The sequence below is a fragment of the Leucoraja erinacea genome, chromosome 4 (assembly GCF_028641065.1).
Source record: "Leucoraja erinacea ecotype New England chromosome 4, Leri_hhj_1, whole genome shotgun sequence".
In the NCBI taxonomy this organism is placed as follows: Eukaryota; Metazoa; Chordata; class Chondrichthyes; order Rajiformes; family Rajidae; genus Leucoraja; species Leucoraja erinaceus.
The window spans coordinates 78,015,542-78,040,283 of NC_073380.1; the positions used below are offsets into that span (position 1 = coordinate 78,015,542).

Consider the following 24,742-nt stretch of genomic DNA (forward strand, 5'->3'; position numbering starts at 1 on the left):
CTCTGGAGAGGGTCCAGAGGTTTGCAAGAATGATCCCAGGAATGAGTGGGCCAACATATGACGAGTGTTTGACGGCACTGGGCCTGTACTCACTGGAGTTTAGAAGGATGAGGGGGAGGGGCGGGGTCATCATTGAAACTTATCGAATCGTGAAAGGCTTGGATAGAGTAGATGTGGAGAGGATGTTTCCACTGGTGGGAGAGTCTAGCATTAGAGGTCATAGCTTCAGAATTAAAGGATGTTTCTTTAAGGAGATGAGGAGGAATTTCTTTAGTCAGAGGGTAGTGAATCTGTGAAATTATTTGCCACAGAAGGCAGAGATGGGTAGATTCTTGATTAGTATGGGTATCAGGAGTTATGGGGCAAAGGCAGGAGAATGAGGTTAGGAGGGAGAGATGGATCAGCTATGATTGAATGGTGCAGTAGACTTGATGGGCCGAATGACCTAATTCTGCTTGACTTAAATCTGTCGACTATTCTGTGGTTTTGCAACGTCGGAGCACCTGTGCACAAATCAATTCGAAAGGCTGAATACCAGTGGTACAGGTGAGAACTGCTGGTAATAGCTAACATGATAGAGCCCATCAGGTACAAGAAATTACTAGCAGAGTTTGATTCTGGAACAACAACTAAAGATCTAAAATAAAAGATAAAAGATAGCTTGACTCAAGAGTATGAAAGGGTTGGTGTTTGAAGAAAGATTGAACACGTTGGTCTTTTAATCACTGGAGTATTGATAAATGAGATGTGAAACATAAGATTCTGAGACTGATGGGGTAGATGTTGAGAGGAAGATTCCCTTAGCTGCAGTATCTAGAACCAAGTGCAATTGTTTCGGAATGGGGGTCATTGATTTTAGATTGAAATGGGGAAGAATTTCGTCTCTCAGCAGATTGTGAATCTCTGGAATTAAAAGTAATTACAAAAATAACCATGATCGCCACACATATGTTGGCCTAGTTTATACAGTAATATTGGTAGCAAACAAGTTAATCCATCCCTAAATTGCTTCACTTCAAGGCTTGGTGAGGACATTAACACACAGAACTAAAATAAACAATTAAAAAGGAGGGATAATATGAAAATATTTCAAATAATTTTCTTAGTGGCTGCTGTAGCTAGGCCATACTGAAAATAAATAATTATTTAACAAAAGGGATTAAATAATAGTCAAACTACTTCAAACTTATTTTTAAGATCGCTGAACCATTGTAAGATAGTTAATATTTAATCTAATGACATTTAATTTAATCAACTATTAGCTAAGTGTTAGACATATAACATATAACAATTACAGCACGGAAACAGGCCATCTCGGCCCTACAAGTCCGTGCCGAACAAATGTTTTTTCCCCTTAGTCCCACCTGCCTGTACTCATACCATAACCCTCCATTCCCTTCTCATCCATATGCCTATCCAATTTATTTTTAAATGATACCAATGAACCTGCCTCCACCACTTCCACTGGAAGCTCATTCCACACCGCTACCACTCTCTGAGTAAAGAAAACAAAGTAAAGTAGACAATTAAGGTATTGCTCGGGAATAAACACAAGGACTAATGTGGTCATCAAATTCATTTATTTATTTTCACTGAATTCGTACAAACTGGATGCAACTGAACCTCCACTATCTGTTTTGGATGTGCAGAACCGGCTTTATAGACAAGGCAGCCTTTCAGAATGGAATTTTGTTGGATCTGGAATTGGAAACCACGTTGAGCTGCAGCATTTCCAATTGAGACTTCAGCTGTTATGACCTTGAAGAGCTTCAGCCATGAATAATTTGCCCATGCTCTGTGATGTGAACTCCTTGATCTGCTGGCAATAGGCATTAATTTGTCCTGTAAAGTGGCGAAAAGGAGGTGGAAAATATTTAGTCTCCGAGAACTTGGTAATCAAAAATGCAACGTGAAAATAGAAACTCTGAATACAAAGGACAATGATATACCGCATAGAAAACTGTAATTTTCTTTGGTCAATATTTAATATTTTCTCCGCATTTGTATTTATCTTGTTTGTAATGCTTGCACGCAAGCTAACCAAATATTATGGGATAAAATACAAACCCTTTTGTATTTTTCGGTGGTAGTAGTAGCCACATCCGTAAATGATCAACATCAAGGCTTTCTTTATAACACATTCATAAAAGCAGATTTTTGCAGTTATAATTTTCTCTGCAATTCCATGCTAATGTAACCACAAGAATGTATGACTACAACAGTATCTGTATCAAATGGGCAATGTTTTGTTGCTTATCCATCATGTGATATGTGTTTGGCAAAGTACACGCCAAGTGGTGATACTCATTTAAACAAAGACTCCAAAGTACAATTTAATGAGATGAAATTTGGACTTTAATCACAATGGGATTTTCTGATTAAATGTCACTAATTATTGATGAAAAGCAGCAACAACACTTTGTAACTTTGTTCAACTGTTCAAGGAGATATTCGTGTTTCAGGCCTTACAGTTTTCCATTCTCTGCCCCTTTAATCAATAGTGTGTACACGTACCCAACTTAGTTCACTATAGATTTACTGTAATTATTTCTAATTATGTTTTAAAAGTCTGGTATGATCTTTCCTTCCCCCTCTTTTTAGGCTGGTCTTGAAGAGCAGAGCTAAAGCATTTACATCTAGAATTTTGAAAGTAACCAATAATATGGTTTCTGCTAATAATCCCATTTTGTTCCAACGTGTCAAGGAATGCAGAATAGTTCAGGCCACATTCATTTTTGAAGCATTCTTAGTCCAATCTCGACATGAATTCAAAGGGAATATCCAGAAAAAATGGTGATGGAGGAGGAGGAAGGCCAGAGCATGGTTTGATCATCGTTTATTGTACCTCACATGTCTTCTCTTTTTTTGAGAGGCAACAAAATAAATTATTCTCAAACTCTTTAGAAAACAAAACAGCACAGTATAGGAACAGGCCATTTGGCCCACAATGGCAAATGTGAGGCCGAGACCATCTCTTATCTACCCACACATAATCCATCTCCCTCCATTCCATGCGTACCAATGTGCCCATCCAAAAGTCTCTTAAATGCCACCAGTGTCTGCCTCAACCATCTACCCAGGCAGCACTTACTTTAGAGCCAGTTTATAATAAGTGTATTGATATAGGAACAAATATAAAAATGATAATAGCAAAAGGGAGTGAAAGCATTATGCAAGCTATTGAAGAATATATTTTCTACAACTTGGTTATTGAGAGAAAACGCAATTACAATGGAATTTTCCTTTGTCCTTTTGCTCCTTATGTAACACCAAGTTCCCATGACTGCAACCTGTTTCATCTCTACACACATATTATATGGGATGGGGTGGTAATACTGAAGGAATGCAGTACAACAAATGACATGCGGTGGAATTTTGGAAGAGCAAAAAAATGGTAGATGAGGTAAACAACTGGTTTATTAATAATAAATACATTTAAAATAAATGTGCAGAATTGCAAATTACTCATCAAAGGTAAATAGCAGATAACTGGAATAAAAGATATGGATTAAAGGGCCTGTCCCATGATGCGAGTTCACCCAAGAGCTTTCACGAGTTTAAAAAAATCAAACTCGTGGTACCTCATCATGAGTATTTTTTTACCCTTGGAAATTTTTCGCATTGTTCAAAAAACTTCACTAGTTTCCATGTTTCCCGAGTACCTGCCGTTAGCATAACGAGCCACTACGAGACATCCACGAGCTCCGGCGTACCCGCTATGTACATTCTATGTACTTACCACGAGTTTGATTTTTTTTTTAACTCGGGAGAGCTTTTGGGTGAACTTGTATCGTGGGGCAGGCCCTTAAGCCTGGACAGTGACTGGAGTCAATAGAAGATAATCAGTAGTGGAGCAGCATTGACATAATAGCCATTGTATCCATCCAAAGAAATTACACAAAACTCGTCTCATGTAACTGATTCATGCTAAATTTAGACCAAATCGTAAAAATACGAGATACGGGGAAACCCTGCAAAATCAAATATCTAAATGTTAACTGAAAAACAGGAGTTGGGCATGGGAAAAGATATTTCATTCACAGATGCACATTTTTAGAAATCTGCATGCATCCCTCTTTTCCTCATTTATCCCGTTATCCAGATGAGTTCTAATTCTAAATATAATCCATAGTTGTGATCCATGTGCAAGATGACAGGGGTCTAGGATCCAGAGATCATTATTCTTGATATAAAAATTAAAGATCCGTCAACCTGTCCCTTCTCCAGTGCAGAGTGAGGCATTGTATAAGCTATTCCCCTCTTTCACGCCTTCCAATCTACTTCTGGTTCTCCTCCTGGCTCCATTCACCATACATTTCATCTACTTGATCCCCTCCCCATCTGATTGCATCTGCCTTTCATTTCTCTTTCTCTTACAATTGTTTCCATTATCACCTTCCTTAAGGCCCTGTCCGATTTACGTGTCCTTGGCACGCAAATTACGTGACCTCGTCGTCGCTTTGAGGCGCATGGGCATCGTGTAGCCGCACGGGGCCGGTCCCACTGAGAAGCACGGAGGGGTATGGAGTTGTGCGTGGTATCATGAGGCCCTCCGAAATGATGTCCTGCACAAAATCTTTGCGCGGCAACGGCCTGTCGCGTAACTGAAGGCTAAAGTGGGACAGGCCCAAGACCATGGCGTGGCGTGACGCAACGCCTCACCTCCAACAGCAGCAGAAGCAGGCAGACAATTGCCGAGCTCGGCCTGGGGCTCACGGCTGTTGCGGTCCGGATCCGCCCCCACTTCTACTCCCAGAGCGGGGCCAAGAAAATTTCACAAGATGCAGGAGTAACTCAGCGGGACCGACAGCATCTCTGGAGAGAAGGAATGGGTGACGTTTCGGGTCAAGACCCTTCTTTCAGACTGAAGAAGTCTCGACCCGAAACATCATCCATTCCTTCTCTCCAGAGATGCTGCCGGACCCGCTGAGTTACTCCTGCATTTTGTGTCCATCTTCAAATTATGTCACGCGCTCCAGACGGCTGTGCGGTCGAATGAAGTCGCGCACGACCTTCACGGTACCGTCGCGCCCCAACGCGACCTCAAAGTCGCGTAATTAGCGTGCCAAGGACACGTAAGTGGGACAGGGACTTTACTTATCAGATTCTAGGGCTGGTAGCCATTGTGTCCCCACTCTGCATCCTTCAACAGCTGGCTCCACCTTCACCCTCCCCAACCCCCACCTAACTCCATCTGCTTTTTTTCCCCTTATACGGGCACAAGCAACTACATATGCTGGCTTAGCAAAATAAGATAACATGCTGGAGTAACTTATTTGTTCAAGCAGCATCTCTGGAAAACATGGATAAGAACCGTTTTTGGGTCAGGACTCTTGTCAGAGAAGCTGCCTGATCCGCTGAGTAACTTCAGTACTTTGTGGCTGCTTTTTATCCTTGTCTGCTTCCACAAATAACGCACTTTCCACCAAATTCCACCTCTCCCCTTCCTGGATCAATCTTCTCATCATCCTTCACCTCTGCTCGATTCACCTACTACTTATTGGCCTCTTTCACCTCTCTCGCCCTCTCTCCTCTTTACATTGACCATCTTACCTCTGCACTCGCAGTTCTGATGCAGTCTGGACCCAAAACATCAACAATTCCTTTCTACCCACAAATGTTGCCTGACTCACTTAGTTCCTCCAGTGCTGTTTTTTTGGCTCAGAAGCATTAATTGTTAAAACAGCTGACTTTGAAATGATAGTTTTCTTTAAATTAATTCGTTCGTTGAAGCATAATAATAATTCAGAGTACGAAAGACATGTTGTGTTGGAGGAAAGTACATAAATTAAATACTTTAGTTTAAAATCAAAATTATTTCGTATTGGACTTTCAAAAATATTAGCTTGCAGAGATATATACCTAATATACATGTCTCATGGAGTTAGGAAAGCTGAAAAAATAATAATATTGTTTCTCTTAATGTGAACCTGAGGGGCAGCTTTTTCACTCAGTGGGTGCATGGAATGAGCTATCAGAGCAGGCAGTGGAGGCATCATTTAAAAGACACTTAGACAAGGACATGGATAGGACAGTTTTGGGGAATATGGGCCAAATGCAGGTAAATGAGACTCGCTTAGATGGGGGATCATGATTGACATGGACAAGTTGGGCTGAAAGGTTTGTTTCCATGCTGTATGATTCTATGACTCTAAATGGTTGTTGTGTGAATGACGGTCAGAAAAACTCACAATTTAGAGATACAGTGATGCAAAGAGAAGTGCTCAAACCTGATCAAATCTTATTAATAAAAACACACCGCTTTTAATAATTCAGAAAACATTTAACAACAGACATGCCAACACACGATTTGTTCCAGTTGCATGCTGTTAAACTTCTAAGAAAAATATGCTTAAATAACAGATTACGTCTACACTATTTTTGGAACCTTGGTCTTAAGGCAAGCCACATGTCACCAAATGAAAGTCTCCTTTCCCTTCCAGCGCTAAGGAGTACGTGAGAAGCGACACTGAAAGACGTCAATGCAACTCACGCTAAACTCAAGACTGTAGCACAAAACTGACCCTAATTCACTACCAAATGGCATTGGGCCAACTTGAACATGGGCTAGCTGCGTAGAACCACTGCTTGTGATCCATGTATGCCTGCACTTACAGATGCAGGCAATTGATCTTGCTGATTTATCACACCATCTATTTATGAACTAAACGGGAGAACAGAGGTTACCCCAGATTGCCCAACAGGGCTAACAGCAGGGAAAGTTGGGGCATAGGTTTGTCTACTTACAACGTTATAATGTGGAGTAAATGTCCATGGTAATACAAAATTAAAAATGATTTAAACTAGAGTAAATAATTTAAAAACTAGGACTGTAAAAAATGTAAAATAAATAAATAAAAATAAAACATTTTACAATAATTCACATGACCCTTTACTTCCAAATCCATAAGCCTAGAACATCCATTGGAATCAAGGAGGTCTCCAGCTATGACCAAACATAGATTCTGTGGTGAAGATAGACACCAAATGCTGGAGTAACTCAGCGGGACAGGCAGCATCTCTGATAGAAGGAATGGGTGACGTTTCGGGCCGAGACTCTCCTTCAGACTGTGCGGTGAATCCCTTGGTGTAATGTTGAGGATTTCCCACAAGAATGGGGTCCTCCACTGGACTCCATATAGAACCCAGGGAAAAAAAGTGCAGTGACAGGTTCAGCACCTTACATTGCTTAGTAAACGCTGGACTCTGGGTGCCTGCATAAATTCAAAACTTGCTTCTCTCTGAATAGTAGACATCAGCAGTTTCCAAAGGAACTGGTGACCACGCCAATCAAGTTTTGGCCCATTGATTTATCAGAATGACTTATGAGAGGAATGGGAAAATGAGGGGGCTCTACTGAACAAAAAAAACAAAATACTGGAGAGAACCCCTAGATTGAACAGATGGTCAGCATTTTGTGCAAAGCACTTTCACTGAACCTCTTGAGTTTGGGGAGAATACAAGAGCCTCACTGTGGACCTACCTAACTGTACTACCTTGACATGGAACTGTTTAATACTCGGGTTGCTCTTTTCCTTCCTATATAAATTTCTAACCTGCAACAAGCAGTGTTTCCAGTCTTGGTGGTGGTTGAGGTGGTTTGAATAACTTGCTGGAGTCCTCTTCTGGCAATGGTGTCTCCCCTCTGGTCTGCCGTTGGGTATTTTCCAGCTGCCGTCTGTGAAGATACTGCAAAACAAAAACCATGTTCTCAATTCAAGGATTTCACATAATTACTATGGATAATCCCATTCATCTTTTGCATGGCAAGGCTGGCAATTAAAAAGGAAGAAAAACATTCATTATCACCTTTCCATGCTTTTATCCAGAAGGAAATATAGATGAGCCTGGAATTTGTGAGGAGACTAACAGTGGATCTCTTGTGGCACATCATCTTAATGGAGGATATCTGACAGCAACTTGAGTCAGCATGTGCACAACTAAACACACATATCTAGGTCTTTTGTCAAGGACAACCACCATGACCTCTTCAACAGGGTTTGATTTTAAAGTCTTCCCATGGGTAATTAGTAGAAGCAACAAACTAGTGATACACTCGAATGTTTACACACCAGTCGGATTAAATTGGTGCTGAAAACATTCAACTTTGCTGATGAAATTGTATTGCGGTTTTAAATGGCTTTACAGAGGTATAACAGCCGCTTATAGTAACTCCACTGTATCTTATAAAATGACAGAGTATAATTCCCACAGATTTATTTCAATATTCCAGATTTAAACTAAACAGTAGGTGAAAAATGATACAGAACTCTTTGGCTTCTTTTTTTAATGTTCACTGTCTGTAAACGGTTTTAATTTAGTCAAAGCACACTTATACTTCCAGGATTTGTCGCCTGTAAGAATATTTAAATCTGCTGCCTGCTTGATGAGTTCACTGCGACTGGACGCCAGTTATCAATGTGGGGTAAAGGGAATCCATACCACAAAGATCTTTGATATCAGCAATGAGCACTGTCACTTTCTTGCAGACTGTAGAAATCAAAGTTAACGTGCCTGGTCAGTACTTCCCTCTAACACTGACAGCTTATGATGGCTGACAGTGTTAACTGCCCTTAAATTACAAATGAGGACCCCAGTTAAAAAATAATATTTGGTTGAATGGCACTGGCCACTTCAGAAGTTGACAAGTAATTTGGATGTAGAGGTCCCAACATTGTCCCTTAAACAACTATATTACGATTATTTGCAAATATTTCAATCGTATGTCATGCGATATGGGTACTAACATTTGGTATGTGTTGATCTTCTCAATCTATTCAAATGGCCAAGAAAAAACATGACTAAAATTGAACACATATAAGCATGCTTAAACCATTTCATTTCTCAAATGGCAAGTGACTTTACAAACTAAGTTCCAATGAAACTCATTTCATTCGACCTGTGCAACCTGCTTCTGAATTGAACTACAAAATCAAGCACGCTACACACTTCAGTTTATCACATTATTGCCAGCCTTGACCTAGCCAATAAAGACTAACCGGTTGGACCCAGCAAAAGATATTCAAAACAGTATTTTGTTCAAAAATCTTACATTAGTTGTGGGCTTCATCACTTTCTGAATTTGATGCTCAGAAGCAGAGCAGAGAGTCAATGCCAGGGAATCACTGCTGAGTGCACATGACAAGGGATAACTAATGACAAGAGATAAGTTTTTTACTGTGCCAAGATAACATGGTGCTCATTGCCATTGACCTTTGAAAACCCTGATTCACCATGTCCCATCATATAAACTGTAAACATCTGGGTTTTTTTTTTAAAGCATAATAGCTTTGTAAGCTATTCAAGTATCATACTTCTACAAATCCTTTCTATGGAACAATGCCTAAAGATGGAAATAAACAAACTATATAGATGGGCAAAATCTCAAATGAAAAACCTTACTCCTTGTAGTATGTAATGGATGTATTACAAAAATAAACCTATGAATTACGCAGTTTAAATTTAGAAGGGGAACAATTACTTGGAACTTTAAAAATGACTTTTATTTCCAAATTGCAATGCATACATTTTAAAAACACATCATGGGAAAATAGTGCATGTAAAGTATGCTTAATTCAAGTTAATACACAGAAACAAAGTTCTTAAATGTATCTGAAGATGCAAAATATTCATATATTCAACATAGACAACTTTCAAATGATTGCCAAATACCTCAGCATTGACTCAGCAAATGAAAGAAAACTGACCTTTCCCTGAGGGAGGAAAGGAAGCCAACAGAGCACTCAGTGCTGAAAAAGAACAAGAAAAAAAAACAAGGAAAGAAAAATACTAGGCGAACAAAAAAGGATGTTTTTCTTTAAAGAGTTTTTTAAAAGTATGAAATCCAAAGGGCGTGATTCAATTTTCCCAGTTTAGATTAACCACCATGACATAATCATTAAACTGCTGTAAAGTCTGTGCCCACCACATTTTGTATACACATTGAGTGATAGCAGACTAATGGTATTTCTTCTAAACTTTGCCAATGCAATAAGTCGTAGCTTTGATTTTACTTACTTGCTGTTTCTGTTGCTGCTGCTTACTTACATTCCTCATGTAAGTATTATACTTAATGATATCTTGACTCATTTCATCCACTCTGTCCATTAAAAGCTGGAGGTTCTTCTCGAGATGATTTCTAGCAGACACAAATTTTATAGGCATCATTCACCACACAAAATATTTTTCATTCTCAAATAAAACTGAACTGTAGTCAATGAATAGCATTCCAACAGAGGTGTTCTTATTGTCAAGATGATACAGAGCTGAATATAGTGCAAGGGAGATGGCATCCTCCATAGACCTGTTTTTGTTAGCTGCAAAGCTAGTAGCAATGGCCATTTTCTACCCAGAGTAGCAGAATTCTGTGGAAATTTGCACAAAAATTCAACAAGGAAGCTGTAGATTTTTTTTCTTGGACTTTTAGATTTTCATGTTTCAGAACTTGCATGACTTCATTTTTGAAACATGGGTCTTATGATAAAACTACAATTTAGGGCCAGGAGCTACAAAATCATTGAGCATTAATTCACCTGCAACCTGGCAATAGGACAATTTAAATCTGGATCTGTAACTTAGCTATGAAGTACAGGTGCACAACCTTTTATCCGGAGTTCCGGAAACCGAAAAACTCCGAAAACCGGCCATTTTTTCCAGGATGTCGTCTGCACCAAAGATCCTATAGGATCTTTGGTCTGCACACCAAAGCTCGCGTTTGGCGCCAAACTTGACCCGAAACGACCCACGGTCAACCCAGGTCTGTACTACTGTAGTGGCTGCCTCCTCCCCGGAGACCGGGGAGACACTTAAACATCTGCAAATCATTGCTTAAATGTTAGTCAGTTAGTTTGGAGGGCTTTTATGTGAAGGGGGGGGGTTGAAGGGGTAAACTTTAATTCTTAGTCCCCTACCTGGTCGGAGAGGCGGGGAGCGGTCAATGCCTTACCGGGTCGCCGTGCAGTAAGCTCCGCAACGCTGTGGCCGCCAACTCCCAGCTGGGGGCTCCGTCCGGCCGCGGGCGGCGCCGGTTGTAGCTCCGACCCCGGCAACTCTACCCCTGGCTGCGAGGCGCTCCAAATCCACCGCCGCCCGCGGCCGGACGCCCGCAGCCCCAGCTCCGCGAATGTTGGGAGTCGGCGGCGTCGCAGCGCTGGGATACCAGCGGGGAGCGGGCAATGCCTTACCGGGTCGCCGTACGGTAAGCTCCGGAGCGCTGTGGCCGCCGACTCCCAACATTCGCGGAGCTGGGGCTGCGGGCGTCCGGCCGCGGGCGGCGCTGGATTTGGAGCGCCGCGCAGCCAGGGTAGAGTTGCCGGGGTCGGAGCTACAACCGGCGCCGCCCGCGGCCGGACGGAGCCCCCAGCTCCGCAATGTTGGGAGTCGCCGACCAGGTAGGGGACTAAGAATTAAAGTTTCCCCCTTCACCCCCCCCCCCCCCCCCCCCCCCCCCACCACCACCACCACCACCACCCACAAAAATCTCTCCAAACGAACTGACTAACATTTATGCAATGATTTACAATGATTCCCCAGTCTCCGGGGAGGAGGCAGCCGCTCCAGACTTTTCAAGCCGCCCGCGCTACCTACCTAATCTACGCTAAAAATCTTCCATTCGGAAATCCGAAAATGTCCGAAATCCGACAAGTGTCTGGTCCCAAGGCTTTCGGATAAAAGGTTGTGCACCTGTAGTTACTACACAAAGCTTCTTCTAGGACACACACATCCTTGAATATTTTAGAATGGATCACTGTTTGGTAAATGAACTATAAGCACGTACACATAATACGCCATAGTAGTGAACAAATCTCCATCAATACATTTGTAAATTTTACCTGTCCCTCCCAACTCCTCCCACAATTCTGACATTTCTCCCATGAACGAATTAAAGGCATTGCGTGAATATATTCAAGGTATATATTACAATTTTAGATTCTTTCAAAATCAGATATTTTTTTCCCCCTCTCAGAGCTAGCTTGCTGTGTCCTTCATCCTGCTAATTCCTCCATGGCACTATCAAACCATCTATGAGGGCATCCATGCTTGCTTAAAATGCACCAATAAATTACTGCACAAAAATGAAACTCTCCTATTTGGTTAGGCTTTCTCCAGAAAATTGTCCTCACATCAATTCAACCCACTCAATTCCCACCAAAGAAAACCCTCAAAATGTTGTGTAATCTTTTAATTTGGTGTGTGAAATGTGTACTTTGGATAGAGATTAAGAAGCAGTAGCTCAAATATAGCAATTTCTGGAATACTCGTGCTGCATGTGTGTGAGTATGGAAATAGAGGTACAGCACATGTATGGTTGGGAAGATGGTGCAGTAGATGGATGCCCTCATAGATGGTTTGATAGTGCCATGGATGAATTAGCAGAATGAAGGACACAGCAAGCTAGCTCTGAGGGGGAAAAATACATGGAAAAGATGGGATAGATAAAAGGCAATAGATGAATTTTATTCATTTTTGGGATCTGAGCACTATTGGCAAGGCCAGCATTTATTGTTGATCAGCACTGGTCCTTGATAAGGTGGTGGGAGAGCAAATGTCATTTCATATCACCTTCGAAGAGAGCTGCCATCACTTTGCCAATAATTCAGAGCAGAGGTATTGGGTAAGAATTAGCAAGATTGAATTGGTCCTGGTTTTTGTGAACATTATATACCTGGACAATAACCCACAGTGATGGGTAAATGCCAGTGTTATAACTGTACTAGAATATTTTAGCTAGAGACATAGCTGATCCTGGAGAGAGGTCTTTAGCAATGCAACGAGGACGTTGGCTGATTCCATAGCCTTTGCTAGATCTGGTGCATTCAGCAATTTCTTGATATCACGTGGAGTCAATTGAACTGGCTAGAGACTAGTTTCTGTCATGGTGGGGGGCTCAGAAAGAAGCTGAGATGAATCACATCAGGTTTTCAGGTATATCCAGACTAAAGGAAGCGCAAGGTGGTTTAAGGTGTAATTACACTCATACACTATGATCCTAAAAAGCTTTTCAAACAAGGTTGGTGAGCCGCAGGAACTATGAAACATGTTATGCTAATAACAGAAACTTGGCTAGAAAAAAAAGACAAATGAGAAAAACTATTCTTGGATACATGGTGTTCAGGAAACATAGGACAGGAAAGAAAGGAGGATGGGTGACAGCTTGGATTAAGGAAAATACTTAAGAGATTATATGGTGAAACAATCTCCAATTAGGGTTAAGGAACACAAAGCCACAATTATCCACTGGGACCATACTGGACTGTGGAGGACAGAGAGGAGTAAATTTGCAGAGGGTAAAAGCCATGGAGAAGTGATGATGGGACAACGACCATCCAAATACAGGTTTGGCAGCAATAATGGAGGGTTCAAAAGGCTGATGGATTTCCAACATTTGTTCAAGAGAACAATGAGGAACACAGACTTGCTTCTGGGAAATTAGCCAAGCCGAGTGCAACTAGTATCTGTGGAGTACAAGCTATGTCAAAGGGTAAAAATTCATGATTTTAAAAAAGTCAATGAAGAGCCGATAGCAATAAAATGGAAACAGAGGTCAGCAAACAAAATTTTAATTGTCTAGTAAGAGGCACATAATATGGAGATGTTTCAGTTATGACCTATTCCATGAGAAGGGTAAGAAAATGAAAGGTCTAGAGTAAAATAAAGCGTAATAAAAGCATGTGCATGTCATATTTATGTTTATTATTGTCATGTGCACCAAAATGGAGTGAAAAGCTTTGCTTGCTATCAAATCCTTGCTTGTTTACACACAAGTCATATTGCAAATATTTTATATTACACCTATACCTACTTGTAACATGATACATGTTCCTTGCTTGTTTACTCTGGAGAGAAGTATCCTTTACACAGGACATTTTTGATAATTTTTTGATAATTATACATTGAAATAACACCATTTCCTTGCTTGTTCTCCATCCATTGATCCATCACTAAAACTCTGATCTCCAGATCGGTCGGAGCTCCAACACTGGCGATCATGGCTCATCATCTAAAATTAGTACCCCGTTTCCCCAAATCCCTTGATTCCTTTAAGAGCTAAATCTAACTCTCTCTTGAAAACATCCAGTGAATTGGCCGCCACTGCCACTGAGAATTCCACAGATTCACAATTCTCAGGGTGACATTTTTTTTTTCCTTATCTCAGTCCTGAATAGCCTACCCCTTATTCTTAAACTGTGACCCCTGGTTCTGGGCTCCTCCAACATTTAAACGGGAGATGCAGTTTAATGGGATAAAGTCATGGGTGCAACCCGGAAAAGCAGATTATTATCTAAATCGGTGCGGAAAGGGGGAGCATGCAGCGAGACCTGGGTGTCATGGTAAACCCCAGTCATTTGAAGGACCCCCCCCGTAGCACCAGAGGATTTGAGTATAGGAGCAGGGAGGGAGGCGTCTACTGCAGTGGTATAGGGTCTTGGTGAGACAAACTTATTCCTGCATCTAGCCTGTCCAATCCCTTAAGAATTTTATATGTTTCTATAAGATCCCCTTTCATCCTTTGAAATTCCAGTGAATACAAGCCCAGTCGACCCATTCTTTCATCATATGCCAGTCCTACCATCCCAGGAATTAACCTGGTGAATCTACGCGCCCCACTCCCTCAATAGCAATAATGTCCTTCCTCAAATTCGGAGACCAAAATTGCACACAATACTCCGGGTGCAGTCTCACCAGGGCCCTGTACAACTGCAGTAGGACCTCCTTGCTCCAAAACTCGAATCCTCTCGCAATGAAGGCCAACATGCCATTAGCTTTCTTCACTACCGGCTGTACCTGCATGCTTACTTTCAGTGACTGATGTACAAGTACACCCAGGTCTCTTTGCACCTCCCCTTTTCCTAATGTGATACCATTCAGATAATAATCTGCCTTCCTGTACTTGCCACCAAAGTGGATTAACCTCACATTTATCCACATTATACTGCATCTGCCATGCAACCTGCCCACTCACCTAACCTATCCAAAATAAAATTCCTGTATGTTAAACACAATTTTAATTTCAGAAATTCGTATATTTTGTCTAAATGTTCTGTTATCTCATCCTTTATTCCCTCCACCATTTCCCCTCAAACTGATGTGTGGGTGTTTACCTGTAATATTAACTCACTATTAATTAAATATTAATAAATATCAATACATGGGTTGGGGGCCACTGTGATTCGGCTGCCCAGACAGCAGCGTGTTCGTTATTTTGTCTTGTTTTTGGTATGTCCAAGCCTTTGTTTTTTTGGTCTCTCAGTGTGTCTTGTGTAGGGGGTGTTGGGGGGGGAAGGGGGAAACCATTTTTTAGTCACTTCCTCATGGAGAGGCGACTTTTTCCATGTCGTTTCTCCGCCTCCCGTCGCGGCCTAACAGCTTGGATTGGAGCGGCCTTTCCCGTAGTCAGCCCCGGAGCTCCAGCAGCGCGGACTTTTCCATCGCAGAGCAGGCGAACAACCCTTGCCGGGGATCGCCAGAAAGGAGTGCTTCGATCACTGGCCTGGTGCCTTTAACAATTTTATTTGTCATCATGGGGCTGTGGTCACCGGAGCTTCTAGCCGCGGGCGTGGCGTGGACTTACCATCCGGAGTCTAGGATCCCTCGCCGGGGATCGCCGGAGAAGAGCTCCGACCGTTGGCCTATCCGCGGTCTCTAGTAGGAAGTGGCCGATTCGGGACCTCCAAGTCGCAGAGTGTCCGTCCGTCCCTCACGACGTCGGAGTTTCGAGCATCCCGACGATAGGGCCTGTGTACATCGGGCCATCCATAGCAGCGACTGTGGAGGGTTCATGGCCCCGACCATGGATGAACTAAGGAGTAGGACTGACTGAACTTTGTTGCCTTCCACCACAGTGAAAAATCCACTGTGGTGGATGTTCATGTTATATTCTATTGCATTGTGCTCTTTTTGATTGTATGGCTGCATGGTAAATTAAATACCACTGTACCTTAATTGGTGCACGTGGCAATAGATGTGAACTTGAACTTAACTTTGCTGTCCACAGTGCATGGTCAGTGGATTTCAATTTTCAGCAAAAGCTTGGATCAGTATTTTATAGCTTTTTAAATATCCCTCTTGTATTTTCTTTATAACTGCTCACATCAATCAATCAACTGGATGGCCCAGTGGAAAAGTAGAGAAAAAGAGACCGCACCCTATCATAGATATTCCCTTCATCCTATCCATTCTCCTCTGGTCACCAATTTCTCTGCAATTTAAAGCTTATTTGTTTTCTTACTTTTCCAATTCCAATGAACGGTGTTCTACCCAAAACATTAATTTTGTTTCTTTTTCAAAAGATACTGCTGGACATATTGAGAGTTTAAAACATTTTCAATTTATATTACTTATTTTAGATTTAAAATCTCCCTCATTTTGCATTGAATACATATTTGAGGATGCTTTTAAAATCCATACCCACGCTTCTTCTCATTCCTAATTTTTAGTGTCTTCATAATTTTTTGTCATCTGCTAAAATCTCGACTGCTCCCAATAATTTGCTATTTTGTTTGGCTATTTTATTCATCTTCAAGTCTCATACTTAATTTTTGTCATTAGTCATCTTCATTTCTTTTGTATTACATATTTAGTATTTTTACTTGAAGGAAAGGGACTTTGACAAAAGGCAGAAATGTTTAACTGTTAGCAGAAAAAATCTTTGGAAAACCACTGCAGGGTGTTAGTCAGATTTATTTGGGTTATTGTCTATTTTGCGGTATAAAATGCAACAAAGATAAGTATTTTGCTGCTGTAACTGTGCTAGCAAAATTACCTTCAGTTTCCATTTCTGTAATACTTCTGCAAATATAATCTGGGTGATTACTTAATAACAACTCACCTTTGAGATTTCATATTAAGAATTGTTCCATGTGAAAAATAAATCATTCATGAAACCCTTGTCTGAGGGACGTGGTGCAGCAACTGTGCATGTTTCACAAGTAAAAATAATGGATGCCAAATCCCATGTATATGCTAATAGCTGATGCTATTTGTCTAAGCTAACAACTGTTGTTTACAGCAAGATTAGTTAGGAAATTGCAGAAATATTGATGAGCACGTCCACCTTCAGTGACTTCAGCCGAACAAGCATTACCTAATGACATAAACCGACACCATTGCTGCACAAGTGGTCAATTCTTACAAACACTTATTTTACAGAAGCAAAACTAACATTCATAATATAATAATATTAATCCAACAAAACTTACCCACTAGCCAAATTGAGAAGTTCTTGCTTTTCAGACACACTTGATTTTTCTTCTAGTTCCCAAAGCAGAACATTGACAAGGTGAGAATTCTTGATAATAATGGGCACTTCTTCAAACATATTCTCGGAAGTAATGAGTGCTTTCTTTATTCTAGGTGATAAAGACACGTAATATTAAGATTAGTAATGCTTTCAAATATCTTCATAAAGATAAATTATATTTTAAAAATTAGCTTTTATACAGCAAATAGGTCCAAACGAATCAGTAATACGTTGGTTCACATGGATTTATAAGTTGCATCAGTTATTTTATTAACAACCCCAATCGGACTGGGAACATTTCTTTTTATTCAGGCTATTTCAAGATTTCAGTTAGGAACATAATTAGGAGACACTCAGGCCTTTAATCATGCTGGCCATTCAACAAAATCATGGCTGATTCATTGTGGCTTCAACATCCTAGGTACCCTTTCACTCTCTTACTTATGAAGTATCTAGCGAACTGCCATTAAATATTCAGAGTTTGCTTCCACTATCCTTTGAAAAAGAGTTCCAAAGGCTCAAGGCCCTGAAAGAAAGAAAAAAAATCCTACCATTGTCTTCGAGGTACAATCCTTTACTTTTAGAGATTTGCCCTCAGAGGAAATATCCATTCCACTTCCGCCTGTCAAGATCCTTCAGGATCTTATACATTTCAACCAAATTCCGTCTCACTGTACTGAACTCCAGCACACATAAGATGAGCTTGTCCAACCTTGTCTCATGAGACAAACCCACTCACTCTAGGTGCTAATCTCGTGTAAACTTTATCTGAACTGCTTGCACTCTTAACATTCTTCCTCAATTAAGATCGAATAGAGTACAAAGTTCCTCGAGAGATGGCTCCACCAATGGCTAATTTAAATGAACGATATTTTACTTTTTCCAAAACTAATAATTTCATATTTCCCCATATTATGTTCTATTTGTTAAACCTTTGCCCTACCGTTAACTTATCTATAACATCTTGTAGTCTGTTGTCCTCTTCACAACTTATTTTTGAACCTATCTTTATATTATGCTTGTGGAGAGATACACTGGTGACAACTTGAAGAGAATGAATAGAGATGGGCACTAAGCTCTATGAACAGTCAGGAAAGACAGGAAGACTAAGGAAATTGGGAAAGTTAATGACGATGTCAAGGACAGTCTGTATTACAGTTGAGGAAGTGTTGGCTGTCCCAAAGTATATGAAGGTAGAGAAATCTGCCAGGCATGATCAGGTATATATAGACACTGTGGCAAGCTAGAGAAGAAATTGTACCAGCTTTGTCTGAAATACATGAATTATTGTTAGACGTGGGTGAAGTGCTGCAAGGCTGGCCAGCGATGCTCCTCTGTTTAAGAAGGGCTGCAAATAATGGGCCTGTCCTACGTTGGCGACTCTTTAGGCGACTGCCAGGGGCTAGTTTTAATGGAATTCACCTACGACACCTGGCGACAAACTACGTTAGCACCTACGACAACACCTATGTCAACCTACGGCAGCAAAAATTGTCGCCACTGTCGCCGAAAAACTTTCAACATGTTGAAAATTTTGTGGAAGTCGCCTGTAGTCGCCCAAAAAATCATCTAAGTGGGACAGGCTCATTAATATCTGGAAACTAAAGAACAATAAGCCTGACATTTGTGGTAAGTACTGGAGCGGATTCTGAAGGATACGATATACATGCATCTGGATAGACAGGGATGGTTTTGTGCATGGGAGATCATGTCTCACAAATTTGATAGTGTAGTTGAAGTAACCAAGGTTTATGAGGGCAGGGCCACAGACGTAGTCTATACAGGCTTCAGCAAGGCGTATAATATGGTTCTGCATGGTAGGCTGCTCTGGAAGGTGAGATTGCATGGGATCCAGGGAGAGGTATCCATTGGATCCATAATTGGTTTGATGGCAGGAAACTGAAGTTGACGGTTGGAGGTTGTTTTTTGGACTAAAGGCGTGTGACTAATGGTGTACCTCAAGTTGGTGCTGTGCCCATTGGTGTTTGTCATCTATATCAACGATTTGTATGAAAATGTACAAATTATGGCAAGTTTGAAGATACACTGTGGTATTGTAGATAGTGAAGGTTATCAAGAGTTACAGCAGTATCTTGATCAGCTGGTTTAGGTTTATTATTGTCATGTGTATTGAGGTACAGTGAAAAGCTTTGTTCTGCATGCAATCCAAGCAGATCAGATAAACCATACATAAATACAACCCCCATTCCTTCTCTCCAGAGATGCTGCCTGTTCTGCTGAGTTACTCCAGCATTTTGTGTCTATCTTTGATTTAAACCAGCATCTGCAGTTCTTTCCTACACATACTACACATACAATCAGTCAAGTGCAATAGATTGAGTAATGGGATAGATATGGAGTCCAGAATATAGTGCCCAGCATTGTGGCACATCAGTTCCAAAGACAAAATTCACAATAGGGCAGAGGTGCATTGACTCTGCCCTAGGTTATGGAAGGGCTGTTCAGATGCCTCATAAGAGCGGGGAGTAAGCTGTTCCTGAACCTGGTGCTGCAAGCTTTCAAGCTCATGTAACTTCTGCCAGAGAGGAGCAGGGGAGAGGTGGAATGATCAGGGTGGGAAAAGACTTTATGTTGGCTGCTTTTCCGAGGCAGCGTGAAGTGTAGATTGAGTAAATGGGAGGAAGTTTGGTCTGTTCGATGCACTGGACATATCTATATCACTCTGCAATTTCTTCTGATCTTGGGTAGAGCTGTTCGCAAATCAAGCTGAGATGCAACCTGTCAGTATGCATTCTATGGTGCATCTGAAGAAATTTGTAAGAGTCATTGGAGACATTCCAAATTTCCTCAATCTTCTCAGGAAGCAGAAGCATTGGTGTACCTTCTTGACCATTGCATCAATGTGCTTGGACTACGACAGATCATTGGAAATATTATCGCCAAGAAACTTGAAGCTCTCAACCATGTCCACTTAGCCACTTGATGCTGATTGCGGCATGTACTTCACCATGTTTCCTGGTCAATCACAAGCTCCTTTGTCTTGCTGAAATTGAGGGAGAGGTTAATGTCATGATATCATGTCACTAAGTTCTCTATCTCCTTCCTGTACTCCATCTCGTCATTGGTCATTGTTCACTCCCGAGGAGCCATTCATTCACACAAAGGGTGCTGGGTATATGGAGCAAGCCATCAAAGAAAGTAGTCGAGACAAGTACAAAAATAATTTAAAGCCATTTGGTACATGGGTAGGAAAAGTTTAAATGGATTATGGGTCAGGCTCAGGCAAGTGGGAGTAGTTTGGAAGGGTTTGGTCGGTATAGATGAGTTTGGCTGAAGGGTCTTTCTATGAAGCAGTATATCACACACTGATTCACTATCCTCTGAGTCCTTCTGCTGGATGAATATCGATGCTAAGTACTCGTTTAGTACTACGCCTCGAACTCCAGTGTATGGTCCCGAGACTCTCAGAACAACAAGGTGCACTCTAGCAGTGTTAAATTGTGGTAGAGAAGGAGACAGGACAAATGAGGGCAGACCAAGAGAAACTAGAAGGAATTTCAAAAATAAGCTTAGAATGTTTGCATGCAGGCGTTGCAAATGCGATGAATTAGATTGGTGACTGAAAATGGAAATAGCTTTGTGGAAATATAATATAGTGGTCACAAATTAAAATAGAGCCAAGATGACAGAACTGGGCACTTAATAGTCCATGGTACAGAGGGGGAGATATAAAAAAAGATGTACAGAATTTATTGCTGAAAAGAGAAAAATTCAATGAGAGGTTATAAAACCATTTACAAAGTTAAGCAAGAGGAAGCTATCATGTTTTCTTAGATATTATAACAGGCCAAAAAATAATGAGAAGACACAGGAGCAAACCTATATGGAAATTTGAAATGTGCGGACAGTAAAGTGGTGATTATACTTAAGCCTATAACAACAAATAACTTTAATTAAGCCAATGACATCAAAGGATAACATGGTAGGGGCCTTCCTGAAATGTGCTTGGAAGAACCATCTTGATGGATACGTTTCTGGCACAATGATGAAGCCATTGTTGATTTAATTACAATTGGGAGGAAATTACACCAAATTGTCCAAGCACTTGTGGGAGAATATTAAGAAGCAACATATTGCAGCAAGAGAATATTGGAGCATTTAGATTACATTTAGATTATTATTAAGGGACTGAACCTCTATTAAGGGGCTGAACCTCAACCCTGAAGTAGAACCTCTAAAATGGATCATAGTCAAGTTCATTTTTCTATTACCTCCCTACGATTCCATGATTCAGCAGAATGAGAAGCGATTCAGGGTTAAACACAACAAAATATTGGTAGCTAGAACTAGAATTGAACATTGCGTGACCTTCAAGAGGAGATGCCTTGGGTACAGGTTAGGCACAGTCCCACAAGGAGGAAAAGTTAAAGAACGAATGTCAGAAATATCCGGATAGCAAAGACAGAGACGTTGATGAAAGGAAAACAAAAAGACTGCACGACACATATCAGGAGAATAATTCCAGAAAGTTAGGCTCAACATAGCAAGGTGAGAGGGATCAAAAAAAGAGAAAGAAGACAAGTGAGAGAGACTATTGTAAAGCCCCTGTCCCACTTAGGAAACCTGAACGGAAACCTCTAGTGACCTTGCCCGTGACCCAAGGTTTCCATGAGGTCCCGATCGAAGCGTGAGCTGCATCTACCGACCACACACACACACACACCGCGAAGGTGGGGGCCATGGAGAGTGGGGGTGCGCTGTCTGCGCGATGAAGAGGAAGGTAAACGGCTGGCACAGAGCATGGTAAGTCCTTTAGAGAGTGCAGGGTGGGGGAGAAGGGGAGAGAGAAGGGGGGGAGAAGGGGGGAGAGAAGGGGGAGAGAAGTGGGGAGAAGGGGAGAGAAGGGGATGAGAAGGGAAGGGGAGAAGGAGTGGAGACAGTTTTAAGAAGTGTAATAAAGTTTAACGGGCATTTTACCTACCGGTGGGTCTTCTAGGTCGTGAAACTCCAATGAGCCAATCAAAATGACCGGACAGCGAAGGAGATGGCCTTCGACTGCCTGTAAGTAAATAGCGACCCCACTCCACTGGCTTTGACGAAACAGCAACCTATTTTTAGTCGAGGCCGGTTTTGATCATGATGAAACAATCGAAGCAACCTAGAAGAAGCCTCGACCAAGCGGAAACCACTTTCGACCATTAGGGAGAGTGACCAAAACTTCCGGCGACCTTATGGAAATCTTGGGTCGCGGGCAAGGTCACCAGAGGTTTCTGTTCAGTTTTCCTAAGTGGAACAAGGGCTTAAGAGAAGAGCAATTTGGATAAACATGAATTCAAGTTTTTTTAATGGGTAGTGACAAGGGATGGGCCAAATTCAGGATAAAAAAGGTGATCTGAGCACAGAGGAGGAAGGTATAACTGAAATATTAAATATGTAGCAGTACCAAGAGAGTGGTGCCAACATCTCAGAAGGTGATAGTTGTGGTAATGAATATGGTATAAATTACTACGGAGGAGAAACTAGTAAAACTGGTTAACCTGTGAATTAACCAGTTACCTGGTCTTTACAAGATGCACTCTGGGTTACTGTGGGGTGGATAGGGACAGCTGATGCAGAAGAATTTACCACCCTCACCAGGTGACAGAACAGACTATTTGGTGGGCAGCGCGACTTTCGTCAGCAGCGGCCTCTGCAGTCCGTCTGTATTTTATTATTTTTGTCTCGTTTCTATGTAGTTTTTATTTTTATTATTTGTCGGGGTATGTGTGTGGGGGGTTGTGGGTGGGAGGGGGTAACTTTAAAATCTTTCCCCTGCACGGGAGACCCGACCTTTTCTTGTCGGGTCTCCGTTGTCATTGGGGCTGCAACGTGGAGCGGCCTCCAACAGGAACGACCTGGGGCTCCAGTTGCGGAGCTGCGGTCCTACTCACCGTCACGAAGCTGGCCGAGTCCGGAGCGGGTGAAGCTATGGTGGAGCGCTGCTGCGACCCGACCCCCGGAGATTCGGAGGCTACAACCGCGTGTCTGGTGGACGGCAACACCGGAAGCCCGCGGGTCCCTAGTGGGAGACAGCTTTTCGGGGCTTCCGCAGCGGCGACTTCTCCCGCCCGAGTTGCGGGGTTGAAGAGCACCTGGAGCGGGGCCTTACCATCACCCCGCGCGGCTTGGAATGGCCGCGGGACTTTGCGAGCGCCCGCCGGGGCTCTAACACCAAGACCCGGTGAGCGACCTTGCATCACCCGGCGTAGCTTTAATGGCCGCGGGACAATCACCATCGCCCGCCGGGGGCTTTGACTTTGACTCTGACATCGGGGGGGAGTGCAGTGGAGAGATAATTTTTTTTTGCCTTCCATCACAGCGATGTGATGGATGTATGTGTAAATTATGTTGTGTCTCGGGTCTTTTTAGTTTTGTAATGTATGGCTGCAGAAACGTCATTTTGTTTGGACCTCAACGGGGTCCAAATGACAAAGAAATTGTATTGTATTGTATTGTTCAAAATGACTTCCTTATTTCAAAATGGAAGCAAAGGCCACTGCAAGCTCGTCGTTCGATCTCAGTTGTGGCTATGTTTTTTTAAAAACAAGGATCAGGAAAAGCTTTGATAAGCACTTGATGAACAGATCAAATTATTTTTAAAAAGAGCCAGAAGCAATTTTGTTCAAATCAAATAATGTTTAAGACTGTTGACAAGTGATGTTTAAGACTGATGTTTAAGATTGCCTGATTGAATTCGTAATGTGGGTAGCACAGTATGCCGATGAAGGGAATGTAGAAGCCCGAAGAAGGTACCCAACCTGAAATATCACCTATCCATCTTCTCCAGATATTGCTTGATCTGCTGAATTGCTCAAGCACTTTGTGCTTCTTTTTTAAACCAGCATCTGCAGTTCCTTGTTTCCACTAACGTAATGTTGTGGATGTTGTTTGTATAGACTTTCACAAAGTATATTATAAGATCCCACACAAAGACTGATCAATAACATGAATGTCCATAGAACAAAACGAAGCAGCATTGAGCTTTAGAAATTTTATTTAAAGGTAACGACAAAGTTTGAATGGCAAGTGGTAGATTGTGGTCTTCTCCAAGGGGCAATGATGGGACCACCACTTTATTTTTAACGTATATGACTTAAACCTAGCGTGTGGCAAAATTTACAAATTTGCTGATGACACAAAACCTGTAATGCAAGAGTATGAGTAATATAGCCAAAGACTGCTAGGATGACAATCTGGCTGAATGCAAAGATAACAAGTAAATGAAATGTAATACAGAATAGAGCAAAGTGATGCACACTGGCAAAAGGAATACGGAGACAATTTGGAACATATATAGCACGGTTCTAAGCTGTACACAAAGAAAGTTACTGATGGATATGCACAAAAATCTTTGGCATATTCTATTGGCAAAAACTGGCAGTTGAAACTTCGCTCAAAGTCAACAAGATGTGGCTAGTTATCTACTTCAGGATGCTTAAGAGAAAATTCAGTATTATCTCCAATGCCTTCCACAGATGCACCATAGAGAGCATACTGTCAGGC

General features: G+C 41.7%; 1 protein-coding gene across 1 annotated transcript in view; it reads right to left on the reverse strand.

The window, feature by feature from the left end:
* Positions 1 to 1,561: 1,561 nt before the first annotated feature.
* Positions 1,562 to 24,742, reverse strand: part of eif3hb (eukaryotic translation initiation factor 3, subunit H, b) — a 120,155-nt gene continuing 96,974 nt past the window's right edge. The window contains exons 5-8 of the mRNA XM_055634584.1: positions 17,199 to 17,348; positions 10,018 to 10,138; positions 7,557 to 7,689; positions 1,562 to 1,842 (exon numbers count right to left, since the gene is read on the reverse strand). Of these exons, the coding sequence (XP_055490559.1) occupies positions 1,745 to 1,842; positions 7,557 to 7,689; positions 10,018 to 10,138; positions 17,199 to 17,348 (502 nt within the window). The 3' untranslated portion in view covers positions 1,562 to 1,744. The remainder of the gene's footprint in view (positions 1,843 to 7,556; positions 7,690 to 10,017; positions 10,139 to 17,198; positions 17,349 to 24,742) is intronic.